Source organism: Cystoisospora suis, assembly GCF_002600585.1.
Source record: "Cystoisospora suis strain Wien I chromosome Unknown contig_1790, whole genome shotgun sequence".
NCBI lineage: Eukaryota > Apicomplexa > Conoidasida > Eucoccidiorida > Sarcocystidae > Cystoisospora > Cystoisospora suis.
The window spans coordinates 10733-27911 of record NW_027154590.1 but is presented as its reverse complement, the minus strand read 5'-3'; the positions used below and the strand labels follow the sequence as shown (position 1 = coordinate 27911).

General features: G+C 44.7%; 1 protein-coding gene across 1 annotated transcript; it reads left to right on the top strand.

Moving 5' to 3' along the window:
• The first annotated feature begins 199 nt into the window (after positions 1-199).
• On the top strand, positions 200-15440 carry CSUI_003971 (uncharacterized protein). Its single transcript, XM_068064166.1, has 6 exons — positions 200-1821; positions 3121-6509; positions 7285-8163; positions 9013-9112; positions 9517-12403; positions 13350-15440. Exons 1-6 carry the CDS (start codon positions 1310-1312, stop codon positions 14850-14852), a joined length of 9270 nt encoding a protein of 3089 aa, XP_067923857.1. The 5' UTR covers positions 200-1309; the 3' UTR covers positions 14853-15440.
• The last annotated feature ends 1739 nt before the right edge of the window (positions 15441-17179 follow it).

Genomic DNA, 17179 nt, shown 5'->3' with positions numbered 1-17179 from the left:
GAGAGGAGATGAGATACCATCTATACACTCTCTTTGGTTAGAGCGGCAACTTTTATGTTGCTGCAGTTCACTTCATTTCCTTTCTTCCCAGTAGTGAGGAGTGCATGCACTTTCTTTTCTCTTTCTCCCACCCTTCTTTCACTCACTCCGTGAACAGTTTCGTTTTTGTCTTCTTTCTTTTCTTCTTTTCCTTCTTGAGGCGGAAGAGGAGCTCTTTTTTCATCTCTCAATATGCCCACCCGGTCCCGATTCAAGTGACACAAGAGTAGATCTTTTCTTCCTGTCTGCCTCTCTTTCCTCTCGTCTTGTGTGAATCTATCTCTATCAGTCTATCTCCCTATCTGTCTGTCCCGATCAAAGAAAGAGTAGCTCCTTTCAAAGAAAGAGTAGATTCCCTCGTAGATGAGAAAGCCCGGCTGAAGTCTCGCCGCATGTCTTTCTTTGGCAGCTAACTGACAATCTTCTTGACTCCGCTTTTCTTTCTTCTGTCTGCTGGAGAATCAATCTTTTTTCCTTTCACTCTTCTTCTTTCTCTTTGTTCTGTCTTGACCCCTTTCTGCAAGAGCAAAGAACCTCCACCTCTTTACAAGAGAAGATAGGTATGTACAAGATAGACTGAAGAAGACGACGAAGTTAGAGAAGATTCGTCGGGCCGAGAATCTCACTCTCTCAGTCTTTTCATCCTCGTCATTCATTCATCTTCCATCCATCATGGGAGAAACATCTTTCTCTCTATTCAACCCAGCTCATGTATATCTCTATTGATCTGCATCTATATCTATCTACCGTTTATTGTTTTGCATGCGTAGCCATGTTTCTCTCTCTCTTTTAGTCGCTTCTTCATTGAAGATCGACCCTTCATGGTAAAGTAGTGCTTTCTCTCTCTCACACGCTCAGACATTTCCTATGTTTGCTAGGCGGAAGGGTAGGGTCTATCGACTTTTTCAGTCTTAGCATTCATTCTAAATCGATGGAGGATCAATGGATAGACAATTACATAGACAGATGAATAGTTGGACTAAATGATGTATGCTGAAGCCAGGCGTGTAAGTTGTATGTCTTCACTGCCGTATATCTTTTCATTTCTATCAAAGCGGAGTTCACGTGGGGAAAGCTTACAGACGTGTGACAGGCAGCGTGGATGACCGAGAGGCTGTGTAGCATCTTGCCTATTGTTCATAGGAGAAAAATAGATGACTGAAAGAAAGGAAGGAGAGATGTAGAAAGATTTAGAGGGGGAGGAAATCGAGAAAGAGGGAAAGAAAGAAAGGGAGAAAAGAAGAAGTTTGTGTACTTGGGATTCGTCAGCATGGAGGAGACTCATTCAAGTATCGACGGCAACTCTCGCTCTTCACTGTGTCTTGAGTCTCCTCAAGAGAATCGTCTCACGTCCTCTTCTCTCTCTTCTTCTTCCTCCTCTCCTTCACGCCCTCCTCGCCGTCCTCTAACGTCCTCTTCTTCCTCTCCTTCTTCTTCTCCCTCTCCTTCTTCTTCCTCTCGTCTTTCTCCAGAGGAGTTTGCTGCGAGGGTTGCCAATGCAGCTGTGAGTTCCATCCCTCTATGGTCCTTCTCTTCTTCTTTTCCCTCTGCTTCTTCTTCCTTCTCTCCTTCTACCTTTTCAGGCCGTAACAGTAGTGTCTTTTCTTCGTCTTCTCCTAGCTCTTCTTTCTCTTCGAATCTAGGGAGAGCAAGAAGAGAGGAAAGCCGTCTAAATGTTTCTCGTTCGCAAGGCCCTACCTACTCATCTGACTTTCTTCATCTTGGGCAACGAGAGCAGAGACGCCGAGACAAGCAACTTCGGTGGCTAGCCAAGTTCAGAAGGTACGTGTCTGTCTTATCGATCGATCAGAGAGAGGGGATCTTCTTTTATCCAGTCTGTCTTCCTTCGTTAACACTTTGGTTCTCTCCAACATCTAGAGGCGATCTATCCGAATGGTAGATAGTCAAAGTATCTTACAAGATGAAATAGAAGGCCGTCATAGTGCTCCTACAGTTTCATCCTAGGTGTGAGAAACAGTCCGCTTGGCGATCGTCTCGAAGCCTACTAGTAGAGATAGAGACATACAAAGACCGGCATCGCTGCTGTCTATGCATGCCACGCAGGGTTAGTAGATACATTTCGGTGTATAGAGGGATATTTTATGTGGCTGTGCATGTGGATCTGGAAAGCGCTGGTCGATCTTCCATACGTAGGGTGGGCTACATATCAAAATACCGTCATATAGGCAGAAGGATAAGTAGACAGATAGCTAGGTAAATAGATAGACTTACACGACCCCCATAGTAGGCGACTATAGGTGTGTTTTAGCACACGAATACATAGGAGAGTTCATATATATATAGATAGATAGATGAATAGATAGATGCACCATGTATATGTATGCGTATACATCTGTATATCTATGGTGCTTCACGCCGACGCGGCAACCGTTCTTACACGTACAACAGAAGGGAAAGGCAGAGACAGGTGCATGTAGAAGGAGCGATAGAAAGAGAGACAAGAGTATGCGCATATATATATATATAGAGAGAGAGAGAGAGAGAGAGAGAAGGAGAAGAAGAACAGAGGGAGAGATGGTGATCAGTGTGTTGGTGTTGCTGCACCTCAGTTTTCCGCTCCTCTCGAACTTTTCGGTCTTCTCTTCTCCTTCCGCCTTCATACGGATTATGTCACCTTTACTACTACTACTACTTCTCCCTTTTGGCTGCTCATCTCTCTCATATACACTCATTAGCGATCGGTCTCTTCGAAAACAGAAAAGATGGGATCAAGTCTCTATGCGACTTCTCATGCGAAAGAAATGGCTTACAGAGAGAAACAGAAAATATACACGTCGGATATGTATGTAGGTAGATGTGCATGTGTGTGCTTTGGCTTCTGACTGTGCATTTTATTTCTATAGAGATTTGGATAGAGACATAGGAAGTTTCTCTCTACTTTCTACTACATGTACATACATCGAAGTTGCATGAATGAAGCAATTTAAGCTGAAGTGTGTAGAATCTCGTTAAACCTCTCTTTCTCTTTCTAGAGAGGAAGATAGGCTTGTCGATCTCGTCATCTTTCTTTTTCTTTCTCACTCTTTCTTCGTGCGTCTCTGTGCGGGGGTGTTTCTACAGATGCTGCTGGATACCCCAAGACGATGACGGGAGCGGATGCCTAATTACTCAGCGTAACAGACTACCTGATGGTCGCGCTAACTTCTTTTTCTCCTCTTCTTCTTCTTCGCGACAACCTCCGCCTTCTGGCTTTCTTCAGAGAGAAGGACAAGGGGGTCCAAGCAGGTGCAGTAGCAGTGATCCTACGAGCTTAGCTCCTACTTCTTCTTCGCCCTCTTCTTCTTCACAGAGAGTGAGAGATGAAGTGGATGTGAGAGTAGCAAGTGTCAGAGGTGAACGGAGAGACGAAGAAGAGAAGGAGAAGAATACAAGACAAAAGGAAGAAAAAGAGAAAGAAGAAAAAGAAGAAGGACGAAGAAGAGGTGAAGCAGGGGTGCGATCAAGGAATAGCGATGAGGGGGAGAAGGATAGAGGACAAGATACACAGAGAGAAGAGAGGGAGGAGAAGAAGGAAGTGGTCGTTGAGGATCGGGAGGCTGTGGGAAAGACGAAGGATCGAAGGAGTCCACGTCAGGAGATCGAGGAGATCAAGGTATCAAAAGAAGAAGAAGGTAAGGATCAAGAGACAAGAAAGAAACGTAAGAGAGAGAATGAAGAAGAGATCTTGGACTCAATAGAACTGGATAAAGATGAAGCGACTGATGGTGCTTTTAAACCCACGAAGAAGCATCTTCTTGCTTCCCCCACGAGTGAGAAGACAGGAGAGGCGTTTGATATGAAAGAAGGGAAACCTTCTCCTTTACTAGAGAAAGAGATCTCCTCATCATGTCTACTACCTTTACTTCAACAGCCATCTTCTTCGTTTCTCAAACATCCATCGCCTCCCCCTACTTCAACTACTGCTAATCTACATCCGGGAAGCTTGTCCTCTTTGACCAGTCCCTCGCCAGGCGGCCTCTCTCTTTCTGGGAGCACCTCAGTCACCAAGACTCCTTCCTCTTATTTATCATCTCCTTATTCTCCTTCTTCACCAGGAACTGAATCCACGGCTATTCTGTCTCCAAATGAATCTTCCTCTTTCTCGACTCCTCAACCGAGTGACGTCTCTTCTTCTTTTCCTCATTCATCTTCTCCATCTCTGATCTGTCCCTCTTATTCTTCTTCACTGTCTCCCTCTCCCTCAACAGCCGATCGTGAGGCGACGTCCCTGTCTCTTTCTGATCCCGGCAAGACAGCAAGCAAGTCTCCTAATACCTCATCCTCTTCATCTCTGCTCCTCTCAACTGCATGCAAGAGGGGTGCGACCACTCCACCCTTCTCATCACGTGGTCAGGTTGAAAGTAGACGAAGTTCTTCGACCACCTCTCCCCCCTCCCCATGTTCTGCTTCGATTCTTGAAGACGCCCGGCGTATATCTTTTGCTTCATACAATTCTCTTCTTGCTAGAGAGCTAGGAGTTGACGGAGACACCTCCTCATCGGAAGGGCAACAAGGGAACTGTAGGTTTTATCGAGGTCGACAAGCACAGCCCCAATTAGGTTCAAGAGTCGCCACATCACATCGAGTCGTTATGACGGCATGGCGAATTCCCGCATCTCTGTCACCGACACAAGATGAATCGGCCACGACGCTGATCGAGCGTTCTGTGGAAAGAAATGATCTGGGAAGTCTGACAGGCCGAGGAAGAGGAGAAGGCGTGGTAGAAGATCGTCGAATTCGAAGAAGTCTATCTCTTCTTTCTCCGCTCATCACTCAGACGACGGCTGTCTTTACAGCGACTAATACAGCCATACCAACAGGGAGAGGAGAGAGAGAGTGTGTAAGAGCCATGGGGCTATCTTCTCACAATGTATCTCAGGGCGAAGAGAGAGAAGGGAGTATCGATGGTGGCGGTGCTGCAGGTGTACATACACCTGAGGGGGAGACGAGACAAGAGAATGACACGCACCACCATGCTATTACGGGAGAGAGAGATGGTAGGAGAGATAATGGGGGAACGACCCCTCCAGGAGGTATGAGTACAAGCCAGACAAGTAGAGATCTAGAAACGCATGAGGCTAGTGAAGAGAATCATGAGAGAGAAGAAGAAAGGGAGAGTCATAGTCATAGAAGATCTCCTTCGAGTCATTCAAGGTCTCAAAATGGAGAAGGAGAAGAGGAGGGAAGAACTGAGAGAAGAGGAGTGCGATCAGATCCCCAGCCTGCGGCCCCCTCTTCAAGTGTCATTACGCTAAGGTTTGTCCGGCCAGGGTCTTCTTCTCTTCATACAACTTCTCTCCCACGGAATGGAGAGAGAGACATCTTTCTTTCTTCTTCTCATTCAAGTGAAGGCTCGAGCGACTCTTCTTGGAGAGTTGGAAGTAGTAGTTCCACCCTCGTGGTTTCTTCTCAGGTCGATTCTCATAGAGAAAGAGAGGGAGAAAGAGGAGAAGGAGAAGGAGTTGCTGGGAGAAGTGAAGGAGGAGCTCGAACTCCTCTTCCCTCCTTACGTCTGCAAGTCCCACTTCTCTCTTCTTCTTCTTCGGGTGTAGATGTGAATGAGAGAAGTACTGCAGCAGACGATCGAAGACGAAGCGACTTAGCCTTAACATATTCACAACTTCTGCTACTTCTAGGTCTACAAGAATTTCGTAGGTATCAATCCTCACAGCAGAATCGCTTCTCAGGACCTGAAGAGACCCTTCGATCTCGAGAAGGAAGAGAAAGAGAAAGAGAGACGCCGTCTCGTCTACTTCACCATAGACGTCTTGCCGAGACACTTGCAAGGCTCTCGATCGCTGCTGCTGAAGCGGCGGCTCAAGGACTGACGGGGGAGAGAGGAGAAGGAGGAGAGATGAGAAGAAGGAGGAGAACAACGGCAGGAGAGTCAGAAGATTTCTTGTCACTTTTTCCTTCTTCATCTACGATCCGTCTTCGAGGCAATCGAGGTCCTTGGAGTGCTCGTACCATGCCTAGCATTGGAGGAGGAGATAGACCTGAACTAGACGTTGATGTAGGAGAAGAGGTGGAGGAAGAAGAAGAAGAACAGGAAGAAGAAGAAGATCTAAGAGAGGGAGAAGATGATAGACAGAATGGCAATAGCCGTAGAGGGAGAAGAAGAAGAAGAATGAGAGGTCTTTTTCTAGGGAGAGATCGAGATAGTGCAAGAAATCTCTTAGGAAGGAGAGAGGAGGAAGAAGAAGAGAATAGGAGTATACAAGACAGAGAGAGAAGAGGAAGAAGAGGAGGAGAAGGATTAGGATGGCGACGAAGAGAGACAGACGGAGAAGAACTCTCAAGAAGAGGCCGTCATTCCATACAAAGTCCAAAGGGCAATGAAAAAGCGGAAGGACAAGATAGTCATTTTCTCTTCCATAGAGTAGAGAGAGCATTAGAAGAGGTCAAGAGAAAAGCTTTTGAGATAAATCTCACTAATCGAGATTTTCTTCTTCTCTCTCTACAGGTTGCATGTAAGTCCATCTATCTATCTATCTACCTTTCTATCTTCAATCTATCCACCTCTCCCGATCTTCTCCTTTTCGTCTCAATCCGATTCTTCCTACGTCTTAGCAGCATCAGCTAATACTCTCTCTCACTTGTTCTGTAACTGTCGTAGCCTCTCTCTTTTAGGGGAACTTCCCTGTAATTCTAGTCTGAGAATTGCGACGAGTCTCGAGTGTAGAGGTTTAGTTGGTGAGGCTTCCTATCATACTTGTTCCTTCGGGGGGAGGCACATGCATATTCATATACCTACACTTATTCATATAGACATATTCATACCTGCATATACATATATATATTCATACATATGCATACATACATAGATATACGGAAGTTTTCATCTCCAGTGATATGCCTTTAGGACAGTGCCTTCATGGAAAGGCTGGAAGAGTAGATCACACACAGAAGTTAGGTAGATTACAGATAAATAGACAGGTAGACTAAAGATAGATAGATAGATCGGTTAGAAGTAGATAGATAGTGAAAAGACTGACACAACGGGGGGGGGATGAGGTGAATCCTACACTGCGCTTGTTGTCTTTTTATGCCATAACTGAGAGACAGATGTTTATACATATATATACATATGTAGATAAAGTAAGATCTAATATATACATGTAGCCATACCGTCAATATATAATATAAGATATATTATGTAGAGGTATAACATGTGTGAAGGTGTGTTAGCTTCCCATCGTAACTCACATGACTGGTGCGACTTCTTTATGCCGTGCATGCATGCAGTCCATCGTTTTTCTTTTCCTCTCCCCGAGGACTTCGATGATCTTCGTTGTTTGCCATTTGAAAGGAGAGAAGACAGCGAAGACTCTTCTTCTGATAAGAAGAGAATGAAAGAAGAAAAAGAAGGTATAGGAGAAGAAGATTCGGCGCTAGACGCATTACAACTGAGAGAGAAGAAAGGCGAAGGAAAGGGAGAAAGAGAAGACGCGCGAGAGAAAGAAGAAAGAAAGGGAGAAAGAGAGATAGGAGTAGTTTCAGATGGCAATAAGCTGAAACGTAGGAAAGTCGTCTTTACTCTTCAGAGTTGTTCTCGCTCTATTCCACAAAGAAATCCAGGTGTATCTACCGGAGTTAGCACATCGTCTCCTGTCTCTTCCTCTCGATATTTAACCGTCCCTTCCATGGGACCGACTCCCCGCCGAGAACCGTCTCAGCACGGTCTCTTCTCTCCTTCTCTTTCTTCATCCTCTTCTTCGTCGTTATTCTCCTCTTCCTCTTCTTCTTTGCGATCTACATCTCCAGGTGTCCTTTCTCGTTCGTCTACTTCATCTTCTACTACCTATACAAACACGTTCGCCTGGCCCTTCCTTACACAAGACTCAGAGGATCCCCCTAGACTTCGCAAGAATCCCTGCTCTTCTTCTTCTTGCTCTTCTTCTCTTCAGAAAGATCAAACAGACGTCTCCTCCCTAGGAAGATCCCTTCGAGAAAAAGAAGAAGAGATGAAAGGAGAGAAAGAAGAAGTCGATGGTAGCAGGGGTGATAGCATCAGGAGTGGCTCTTCTACTCTAGTCGTTCCCTCATATCAAAGGTGTCTTCGCTGCCATCATAAGGCGCAGGAGTGTTTCTGTAGACGCTTCATCCCTCGGCGAGTCTTACTAGGTATGTGAAGAAGAAGAAGAAGTAATCTCTTCTTTCTCTCACGTCTTTCTTTCCAGCGGATGAGGAAGCTTTTGTGTTTTTTCCGGGGCTAGGTGATCGATCTACTATAGTGGATTCTGTGTATAGCTAGAGGGCTGTGTCTGTAGCCGGGACAAGAAGTGGATGGTTATGGAGAGATCTATATCACGTGGATGGACTATGTTCGAGAGGGGGAGAAAGAGAAAGAGAGAAGGAATTCTTTGTGAAGGTCTTTTCATATGTAGTGGAGAATAGATAGCTTAAAGATAGATAGATAGATAATAAGCTTGTCTACCCCTGTGTAGAGGGCCTGCTGGGTGAGGTGCTCGTTTATATGTAGACGTCTGTCTTCACATCGAGAGAAAGAGTGATGTACTTGTCGTTGATGTATGACGACGTGAGGCTGCTGCTGATAGGTTCCTCACGTGGCGTATTTCTCTATCTCTTTCCCTTCTGAAGAGATCTCTGTTTGAGTGTCTCCTCCTCATGCGAATCTCCATACATACATACATACCTATTCATACATAATACATACATGTGCATACCTACATATATACGTATCATAGATATATATGTATGTATATCTGCGTACTCATACGTATTCGTACATCCATTCCTATTTATACGTATATGTGTCTAGATGAGTGATATAGGTTCTGTAGCAGTCCTGCTGAAAGAGAAGGAGGGGGAGAGGAGAGGTTCTCTTTTTTGTGACGTTGTCTTGCTCCGCTTTTCTTTTCCTCTCTTTCTGTCCATCTTTCACTTTTTTATCTCGCGACTTCTCTTCTCACCTCTGTCATTTCCTTTTGTCTTTCACGTGTCTATTTGCAGCGAAAGATGAGCCAACTCTCGCTCTCGTTCTTTTTCTTCTCCTAGAAGCTTCTCCGTTGGGATACCTCACTATTGGACAAGTAGACTCTCTTCTCTTTCTGTAAGATCTCTCTATTTTTCTTCTCCCCTCTTTCTCCTTCCTTCGCGTTAGCCTACGCGGCAGACACGTCCACTTTATCTGACACTGTAGACCTTCTCTTCTTCCATCCATGACATAGAGATGAAGTTCTTTTGCTTCTTCTCTTTCATCTCCCCTCTGTAGCTTTCAAGAGTCTATAAAGTCTACGGAGGGCTCTTCTCTCTCTCCCTCTATCAACACCATACATGAGTTAGCTACTTCTATTCCTCTACATATACATGAAGTGTAGATAGATAGATAGAAGACAAATAGAGAAAGATAGATAAATAGATTAGAGATAGATAAATAGATAGATCGCAGATAGAGTGGAGATAGAGAGGGTGTTTTATCTGGGTACTTTGTTGTGCTTTCGTGTATGTATATAGGCCACGTGGAGTGATCCGGTGTGGAAGCAGGCCAACTGCTGAAAGAAGAGACGTGTCTCGCGGAACGAAGTCTTCTTCGTCTTCTCTCTGTCCTTCTTCTTCTTTTCTTTCTCCTTCTACTCCTACGTTAGTCGCCACAAAGGACTTTTCCACCTTTTCTTCTTCTACCGTTCATGAAGGGCATCAAAGTGAGAGAGAGAAAGATGATAGCTCCAAAAAGAAGAAGACGAAGAAGAAGAAGAAAAATGAAGAGACGCGTCTTCTTGCAACTTGTAACGGAAGAGGAGAAGAGCTTCATCGTGATCATATCACCGTCGGGTGTGAAGAAGAAGAAGAAGAGTTGCCCACTCCTCTTTCTCACAGAGATCATTCTTCTTCTTCTTCTGGGTCTCCTGCCTGTCCTTCTTCGTCGTCTTTTACAACATCTTCTTCTTCTTCTCCCTTGAGTAGAAGACTCTTCTCTTCTTTACAGAGCAGATTAGCTGGACTTCTTCGAAGGGCTCAGAGAGATAGACGAGAGGATGTCTCTTCTCTAGAGAGGCGTACTCAGGGAGCTAGAGAAGAAGAAGAAAGTAAAGACGAAGAGAGAAAAGCTTCCACAAGCGATGTGCCACGCCAGAGATCTCTTGAGATGTCTCTCGCAAGTGAAGAAGAGAGGAATCTTCCTGTTTCTCGAAGATGTGAAGAGAGAAAGGATAGACCAACACACAAAGGAAGGGTCAGAAGCAATCATGTAAGAAGTCCTTTCTCACATGATAGAAATCTTCTCTCATCAGAGGAAGAGGAGAAAGAGACGAAAGGAGAAGCTTCTCGACAGAATGGCCATCTTCTGCTACGTGATGAAGAAGAAGATTTTAGGAAAGAGACGGTCTCCTCGTCTCTCTTAGAGACACATTTCCGTGCTGTCCCCGATGAAGAGATATCGCATGCAGCCGCAACCATCGTGAGCTTGAGGAGTCGACAGTCGGACCTCCCTCTCCTCGGCCCCCGTTATTTTCAAGCAGCTTTTGTCGGTCTATCAGAAGATCGAGTTCTTCTCATCTGTGTAGATCGAGAAGGTCTGAGAGAGAAGCTAGAGCAGTACTTCGGGATGTCTCTCTCATCTTACCTGGATGTCTGCTTAGAGGAGAAACAGACGAAGAAAGACACTGAAGAGGAGGAGGAAGAAGAAGAAAGTGGGAAGAAGGATTTGGAGACCGTGAAAGAGGTCGCAAAAGAACCGGGGCAAGAAGCGAATGCGGTGAGAGATGAAATGAGTAGTAGGAGTGAGGTGAGAAGAAGAGACATGAAAGAAGAAGAAGAAAGGAGAAGAAGACCAGAAGGTAAGTTAGATGAAGGAACGGAAATAAGAAGAAAAAGAAGAGCTTTCGTGCCTGCGGATGAAGATAGACGGAGAAGAGGAGGAGGAGGTAATGGTGCTACTCATTTAGATGGAGGTCCAAAACAGGAGAGATACGAGAAGAAAAAGAAAGAAGAAGAGGGAGAAGAAGAGAAAGACGCTGTAGAGAGAAAGAGTGGGGAAGAGGAGCTACGTCATGTCTTTTCTCGGTTTCTCAGATATCTCTGTGGCCAATATAGTAAGGAAGAAGGAGAGAAAAGACAAGAAATCCCGAAGGCTCTCTCGAGACAGGACACGTCAAGAGGAGAGGATGGTATCGAGTCTGGAGAAGAAGAGAAGAGCAGACGAAGAAGAGGGGGGGGAGGCGGAGAGAAAAAGAGAAGAAGAGAGGAGGAAGAGAATGAAGAGATGGAAAACTTTCTTCTTAGCAAGATCTCCATGTGTCAACAGGAAAAGGCATTACAGACATCCCCTCACGCAGTCGGAGGCTTCTCTAGGTTGTCTTTCTCTTCTTCCTTTTCTTTCTTTCCTTGTTCTTCCTCAGAGAAGAGAAGAGGCAAGCGACTTCAGAGAGAAGAAGAAGAAGAGAGAAAGAGAGAGAGAGATGAAGAAGAAGAAAAGGATGATAAGGATAATGAGGTGGCTCTGATAAAGGGGGTCTCACCAAACTGGATCTCTCGTGATGCGAGAATTCCTTCTATAAGAGAGTGGAGCAGAGAAGGAGAAGAGACCAAGAGAAGAAAGATCGATGATAACGTCTTTCTATCTAAAAGAACATCTTCTCTTTCTTCTCTTCTCTCATCTTCATGGTTATTTATCTCTTCTTCACTGTCACCGTTTCTTCCGAAAGTCTCGGTATCTTTATCGATTCTTTCTCTCTCTCCGTCTCTTGATTTGCTTCATAGATCTTCGATCGTCAATAACGTCTTTTCTTCTTCTTCTCCAGGTGTATCAATCAGGGGTTCTTCTTTAGTTCTCTCCTTCATAGACATAGTAAGATCTGTTTATCGAGGTGACCATCATAGCATGAAGAGTCTCTTTGCTTCTTCTTTCTCTCATTGGATTTCCTCATTGCTAGCCAACAATGGTGACAACGTCGATTGTCTCCTCGGACGGCACCCCCCCACAGTCGATGCTGATCAGGATGAGACGTATGATCGGGAAAATAAGAAGAAAACGCCTCATCATTCCAAGTCACTTCTCTCTGTTTCTTCTCTTTCATCTGCTTCCCTCTCTCCTCCCTCTCCTTATTCTCTGAATGAGAAGAATCGACGTCTTTCTTACTCATCGGAAAAAGCTCATGACGGAGACAACTCAACAAGTGAGAGGGAGAGAAAAAGGAAGAGATCCCCCGAGATAGAGACAGAAGAAGAGGAAAAGGGGGAGGGAGAAGAAGAAGAGAAGAAGAAGCTTTCGAATCAGTCTTCCTCATTTCCTCAGCCATCCTTGATAGTCGTAGATAGAGAATGCATGACGTACAACGACATTCCTAGATATCTCGGTGGGAAGGAGGCAGGTCGTCGAGGAGTAGAAGGAGGTCTTACAGCAGTAAGAGAAGATGATTAACCGTTCATCTGTAAGAGGTCTCTTCGCATGTCCGTCTCTCCATACGTATATGTATAGTTATAGTTAGGCTCTCTTTCTACGTGTATACATCCTTTATATACATATGGTTATACTCTCTCTCTACCTCTGGATAGATAGATCTACTCTTTCTCTAGGTCAAAGACTTTCTATATCGATAAGTGTACATGTCTATATGTGTCGATGTCTTTATCATCTCTATAGATGAAGCGAGCTTCTTCTTTAAGATGCTTGAATGAATGAATGAAGACTACAGTTAGTTGTGTGGTATTCCATCCCTCTATATGAAGAGATCTCTCTTCTCAGCGGATGTTCTTTAGAGAGATCTCTCCGTGTGTATGTACACTTTCCCTTGTCAAGGCATGTCACTTCGTAGACGTGAGGGAGGAAGGAAGAAAGAAAGACAGGCACATACTTAGATTCCTTGTGAGGCGTATCCCGTCAAGGAGATCTCCTCTTCTTCTTATCTCCATCCTGATGCATCTAGATGTGTTGGTATGCGAATACGTGTGGGGTTTCATTGGTAGATCTATATACTCCTTTATATTTGCCTTTATGTAGATACCTAGATAAATGTATCTCTATACATGTGTGTGTATGGGAAGAAGTACACCTGGGCGAGGTTTGGAGGATAGCAGCCCCTCAACCATGATGACGATGGCTCGACGGAGACTATCTCTCTTGTGCTTATGTATCTAGGCGGCGACTATCCTTTAGGTATCTATTGAAATGGATCATCATACACAGCATCGATGTACATACACTCCTTCATGTAGACTCCGCGCATGTTATCTTTATGTATGTATGGACAGATATATATATATATATATGTGTATGTATGTACATATGTATTTGTATGAGCATCTTTTTTGTATCTCCGTGGTGTTGATATGTGTACGTGGTTCTTCAGAGACATGGGAAGACAGACCAAGGCACGCAGGTGTCATCAGTTCTTACTCCTTCTTCTTCTCCTCTCTCCTCCTCCTGCTCGTCCTCGGCGTCTCTTCTTCCTCGCCTATCTCACGTTCGTGGTAGAGAAGGTTTTCCCTCCTCAAACACGTTGAGGACGCAAGCGGATGGAGGTCCACCTATCACATCTCTTCATTCTCCCGATACTGACGTAAGACATCGAAATTGCAGAAGAAGGTCTCATAGAGCAACTTCTTCTTCTTCCTCAAGCCAGACAGTCCCTAGAGACACCACTTCACACCGCGAAGGTACCGCTCGTACATGTGAAGGAAATTCTTCTTCTTCCTCTTCTTTTTCCTCTTCTTCAGCAAGTGTACATGAAACAAGTGCGGCTTCTTCTTCTACTTCTTCTAGGCGAAGCGCGCGATGGCTGTCCTTCGTATCTTCTTCGATATCTCCGTCATTATCACGATCTGTCGTAGATTCTTTCACGCGATCTCTAAGAGAACAGCCAGCTGAAGAAAGGAGAGAGAGAGAAGGGTCAGATGACAGAAGCCGAGGAGGGAGTGGCAACGAAAGAGATTTCCATGCAGAAGAAGTAGAAGAAGCAGAGAGACAAAGGAGACGAGAGGGGGAAGGCATCGATGATGAAGCTCCAACCCAAGCGCAGGGAGAAGAAGAAGAAGAATCTTCTTCTTCTTCTCGTGAAATGCCACAAGAAGGGAGCGGGAATGAAGAAGAGAGAGAAGAAGAACAAGAAGAAGAGAGCTTAGGGAGGAGTAGTATTCATCGACTCCAAAGTTTGTTAGCAGCTCTAGCAGAAGAGTCTGCAGAGGGAGGGAATGACGAAGTGGCTTCGAGGAGAGATGAAAGAAGAAGATCTTCTGAGGCATCCGATAGTCACAATACCCATGGTGACTCGGGAACTAGTATAAGAATTAACAGCGGCCTACAACATCATAGACATAGAAGAAGAAGAAGAAGAAGAGGAGAAAGACAAGAAAGATTTCCTCGTTCTCATCGACAGCGACGACAGAGAGGAGGAGAAGAAGATGGAGATAGTGAGGAAGATAGTGAAGATGATAATAATGTTGTTCTGAGGAGGAGGAGGAGAAGGCTCCTAAGTTCTTCTTCTACAGGAGGATCTAACGGGAGAGGAGAAGAAGAAGGAGAGGAAGAAGAAGAAGATGAAGATATGATAGGAGGAGCGGCAGGAATAGGAGTCTTACATGAAAGTGGGTCTGAGAGAACAAGTGAAGATGAGGAACAACCTTTGCCATGGGAGATAAGAGGGGGGAGAGAAGGAAGAAGAAGAAGACGAGTTAGAAGGAGAGCTTCGGTTCCTTGGTATGATGAGGGGTTCATTCAGGACAACGAGGAAGACGACTCAGTCTATATGACAGAGGATAGTACTGAAGAAGAAGAAGAAGACGACTCTAATACAGAAGACACAGAAGAAGAAGAGGAAGATGAAGAGGAGGATGTCGACGGAGAAGATTACTAGGTGCTCTCTATGAGAGAGATGGGATGCTTACGCAGATGAAAAAGAGAGAAAATTAACACTTATCTCGAGGCGACACTGATCTTTCTAGGAGAGTGACGAACGAAGCGAAGAATCTCTCTGTATTTCGAGGAAAGAGAAGGAAGATATGATAATGTTCCACAGAAATGTCTTCTGTTGAATCCTTATGCTATAGGGAGGAAATCTCGTCTATTCTACTCTTGGGTGTACATACACTCCCCCGTGTCATCCTGTACATCATTCTCCTTCTTTCCTCGCAGGGATAAATGCGCTGTCTCTTCCTGTCCCATCTATGTATCTATCTATCTTTAGTCTATCTGTCTATCTTTATCGATCTGTCTATATATCACCAAGAACCTATCTTTATGAGTCATATCTACATCTATCTCTCTGCGTCCATCCGTGTAGAAGGAAGATACCTGTTTCTTTTCTTTTCTGCACCTTGATCAAGTTATCCATTCTTCCGTGGACTAGAAATTCATCTTTGACAGCCGCTGTCTTCCGTAGTCGTTTCTTCTCTCGGCTCATCGCTCGATCTCTATAGGCCGCGGCGAATTGTCAACTGGTATGAGGAGAGACTCTGTCTTCTCAAGAAATGGCGAGGTTTTCTTCTTCTTCGTCTTTGTTCTCTTCATCCAATTCCTCACTTCAAAGGATCGACGTCGACTACTCTGCTTTCACAGCTTCAGCATTTCTGCGTTTCGCCTGTCCTTCTATCTAGCAGATGTATGGATGCACCTACCTAGAGAGAGGGAGATAGAGATAGGTCAATAGATGAAGAGGGAGTGTAGATGATACCCGGCTTCCGTCGATGCTTCCTATGGTGTATACGATACTACAGACACCTCACGTGTAAGAGATCTATGTAGATACGTATGTTACAGCTATTTCTCTTCTTCCTTTTCTTCCCTCAAGAGATGTGAACTCATTCCCCGTATATATCATAGAAAGAAGAGGGGAGAGATGGATGTCTCCTCCTTATTCTTCTTCACGTTGCATGACAGCATAGTAGCTGAAGTCCCAGCCTTCTTATTTTCGTCGCACCTTCCGAGGTGGGTCTGAGAAGAAGAGAAGTCCGTTACTACGGTCGTTTTCACGGAAATTTCCCTCCGAAAAGACAGACAGTTTTCTCTAGGAAAAGCAACTCGTCTTAGAGTCTTTGGATGAGGCAGACTTACTCGTATCCCTTTCAGGATAGATAGAGAAAGGAGGGAGAAGTAAAAGGGCATGTCTCATCTCTTGTCTTCTTAAGTTCATCTCTATCAGCGAACTGGAGATGGTCGATTTGTCGGTTGCTACTACGAGAGGTGATAGATAAAGAGAGTGACCGATTTGTGTATCTAGAGGGAGAGATTCGTATGCGTAGATGGAGAAATAGATAGATGATAGATGGTTAGATAAGTCCATACGTAGAGAGAGAAAGAGATACACATAGGTATAGCTAGAGAGATAGGTAGAGTCCACTTCTTCTCTCTTGATAAGGAGGGCGTGCCTGGCGTCTTCGCAGCGTCGAGCCTGAGACATGCAGACTGTCTTGTCTACTTCCGTTCACGTGCAATCTGCGTGCTCTTTAAATGTCCGGTCAGGCCAGGAAAGCTTAAAGCTAACATATCACTCAATATGTAGAGGACAAAAATGCTATGCCATGCATATCCAGATAGAGAGATAGACGGACAGACAGATAGATAGATGGATAGCTAAGTAGACATGTATAATCAACCTTCGTAAGTGAGAGTATGTGCATCATACATGTCTTGAGAGAGACCGCAGTGACTTTTCTTCCTTCTACGTGTTTCTTTGGACGGTTCGGAAGAAGCCTACTAATACGTTCTTCTTCTCTTAAGCATCTCTATCATAGAGAAACAACAGTCATGAATATCTCCCTCCATGTTAGATAAGAAGAAAGAGAAGTTGGGGACTTACCGGTACTCAACAGGTTTCCCACTTAGCGCACTTGACCAAATAGAGAAGAGCAGAAGTAAGAAGAAGAGATTGAAAAGTTAAATAAGAAGAAGAGTTGAGGAGAGAAAAGCATTCCGTGAGCCAAGAAGCATCTCGTAGGCGTTTCATAGAGAACAAGATCATGCAATAGGGACGTTCTACTGACAGAGGGGAGAGATGAGTTTAAGCCGAAGAAAAAGAAGAGGCAAGAAGTGACCTGATGAATACCTCAGCTCGCTAGCTCGCATGAGTCGCATGGACCAAATGTTTCTTGCCTAACGTGGGTCTACCAGTCTTCTTTTCTTTCTATGAGAGGAAACAAGCAATGATCTCTCGGAAAGAGAGCTGAAGAAGAACAAGTCGATGAT

Excerpts from the sequence above, each read along its gene's own strand:
- CSUI_003971 (XM_068064166.1), top strand. The coding sequence starts at position 1,310 with ATGGAGGAGACTCATTCAAGTATCGACGGCAACTCTCGCTCTTCACTG. Across the intron at positions 1,822-3,120 it reads TGGCTAGCCAAGTTCAGAAG|ATGCTGCTGGATACCCCAAG; the intron begins GTACGTGTCTGT and ends GTGTTTCTACAG. Across the intron at positions 6,510-7,284 it reads TCTCTCTCTACAGGTTGCAT|TCCATCGTTTTTCTTTTCCT; the intron begins GTAAGTCCATCT and ends GCATGCATGCAG.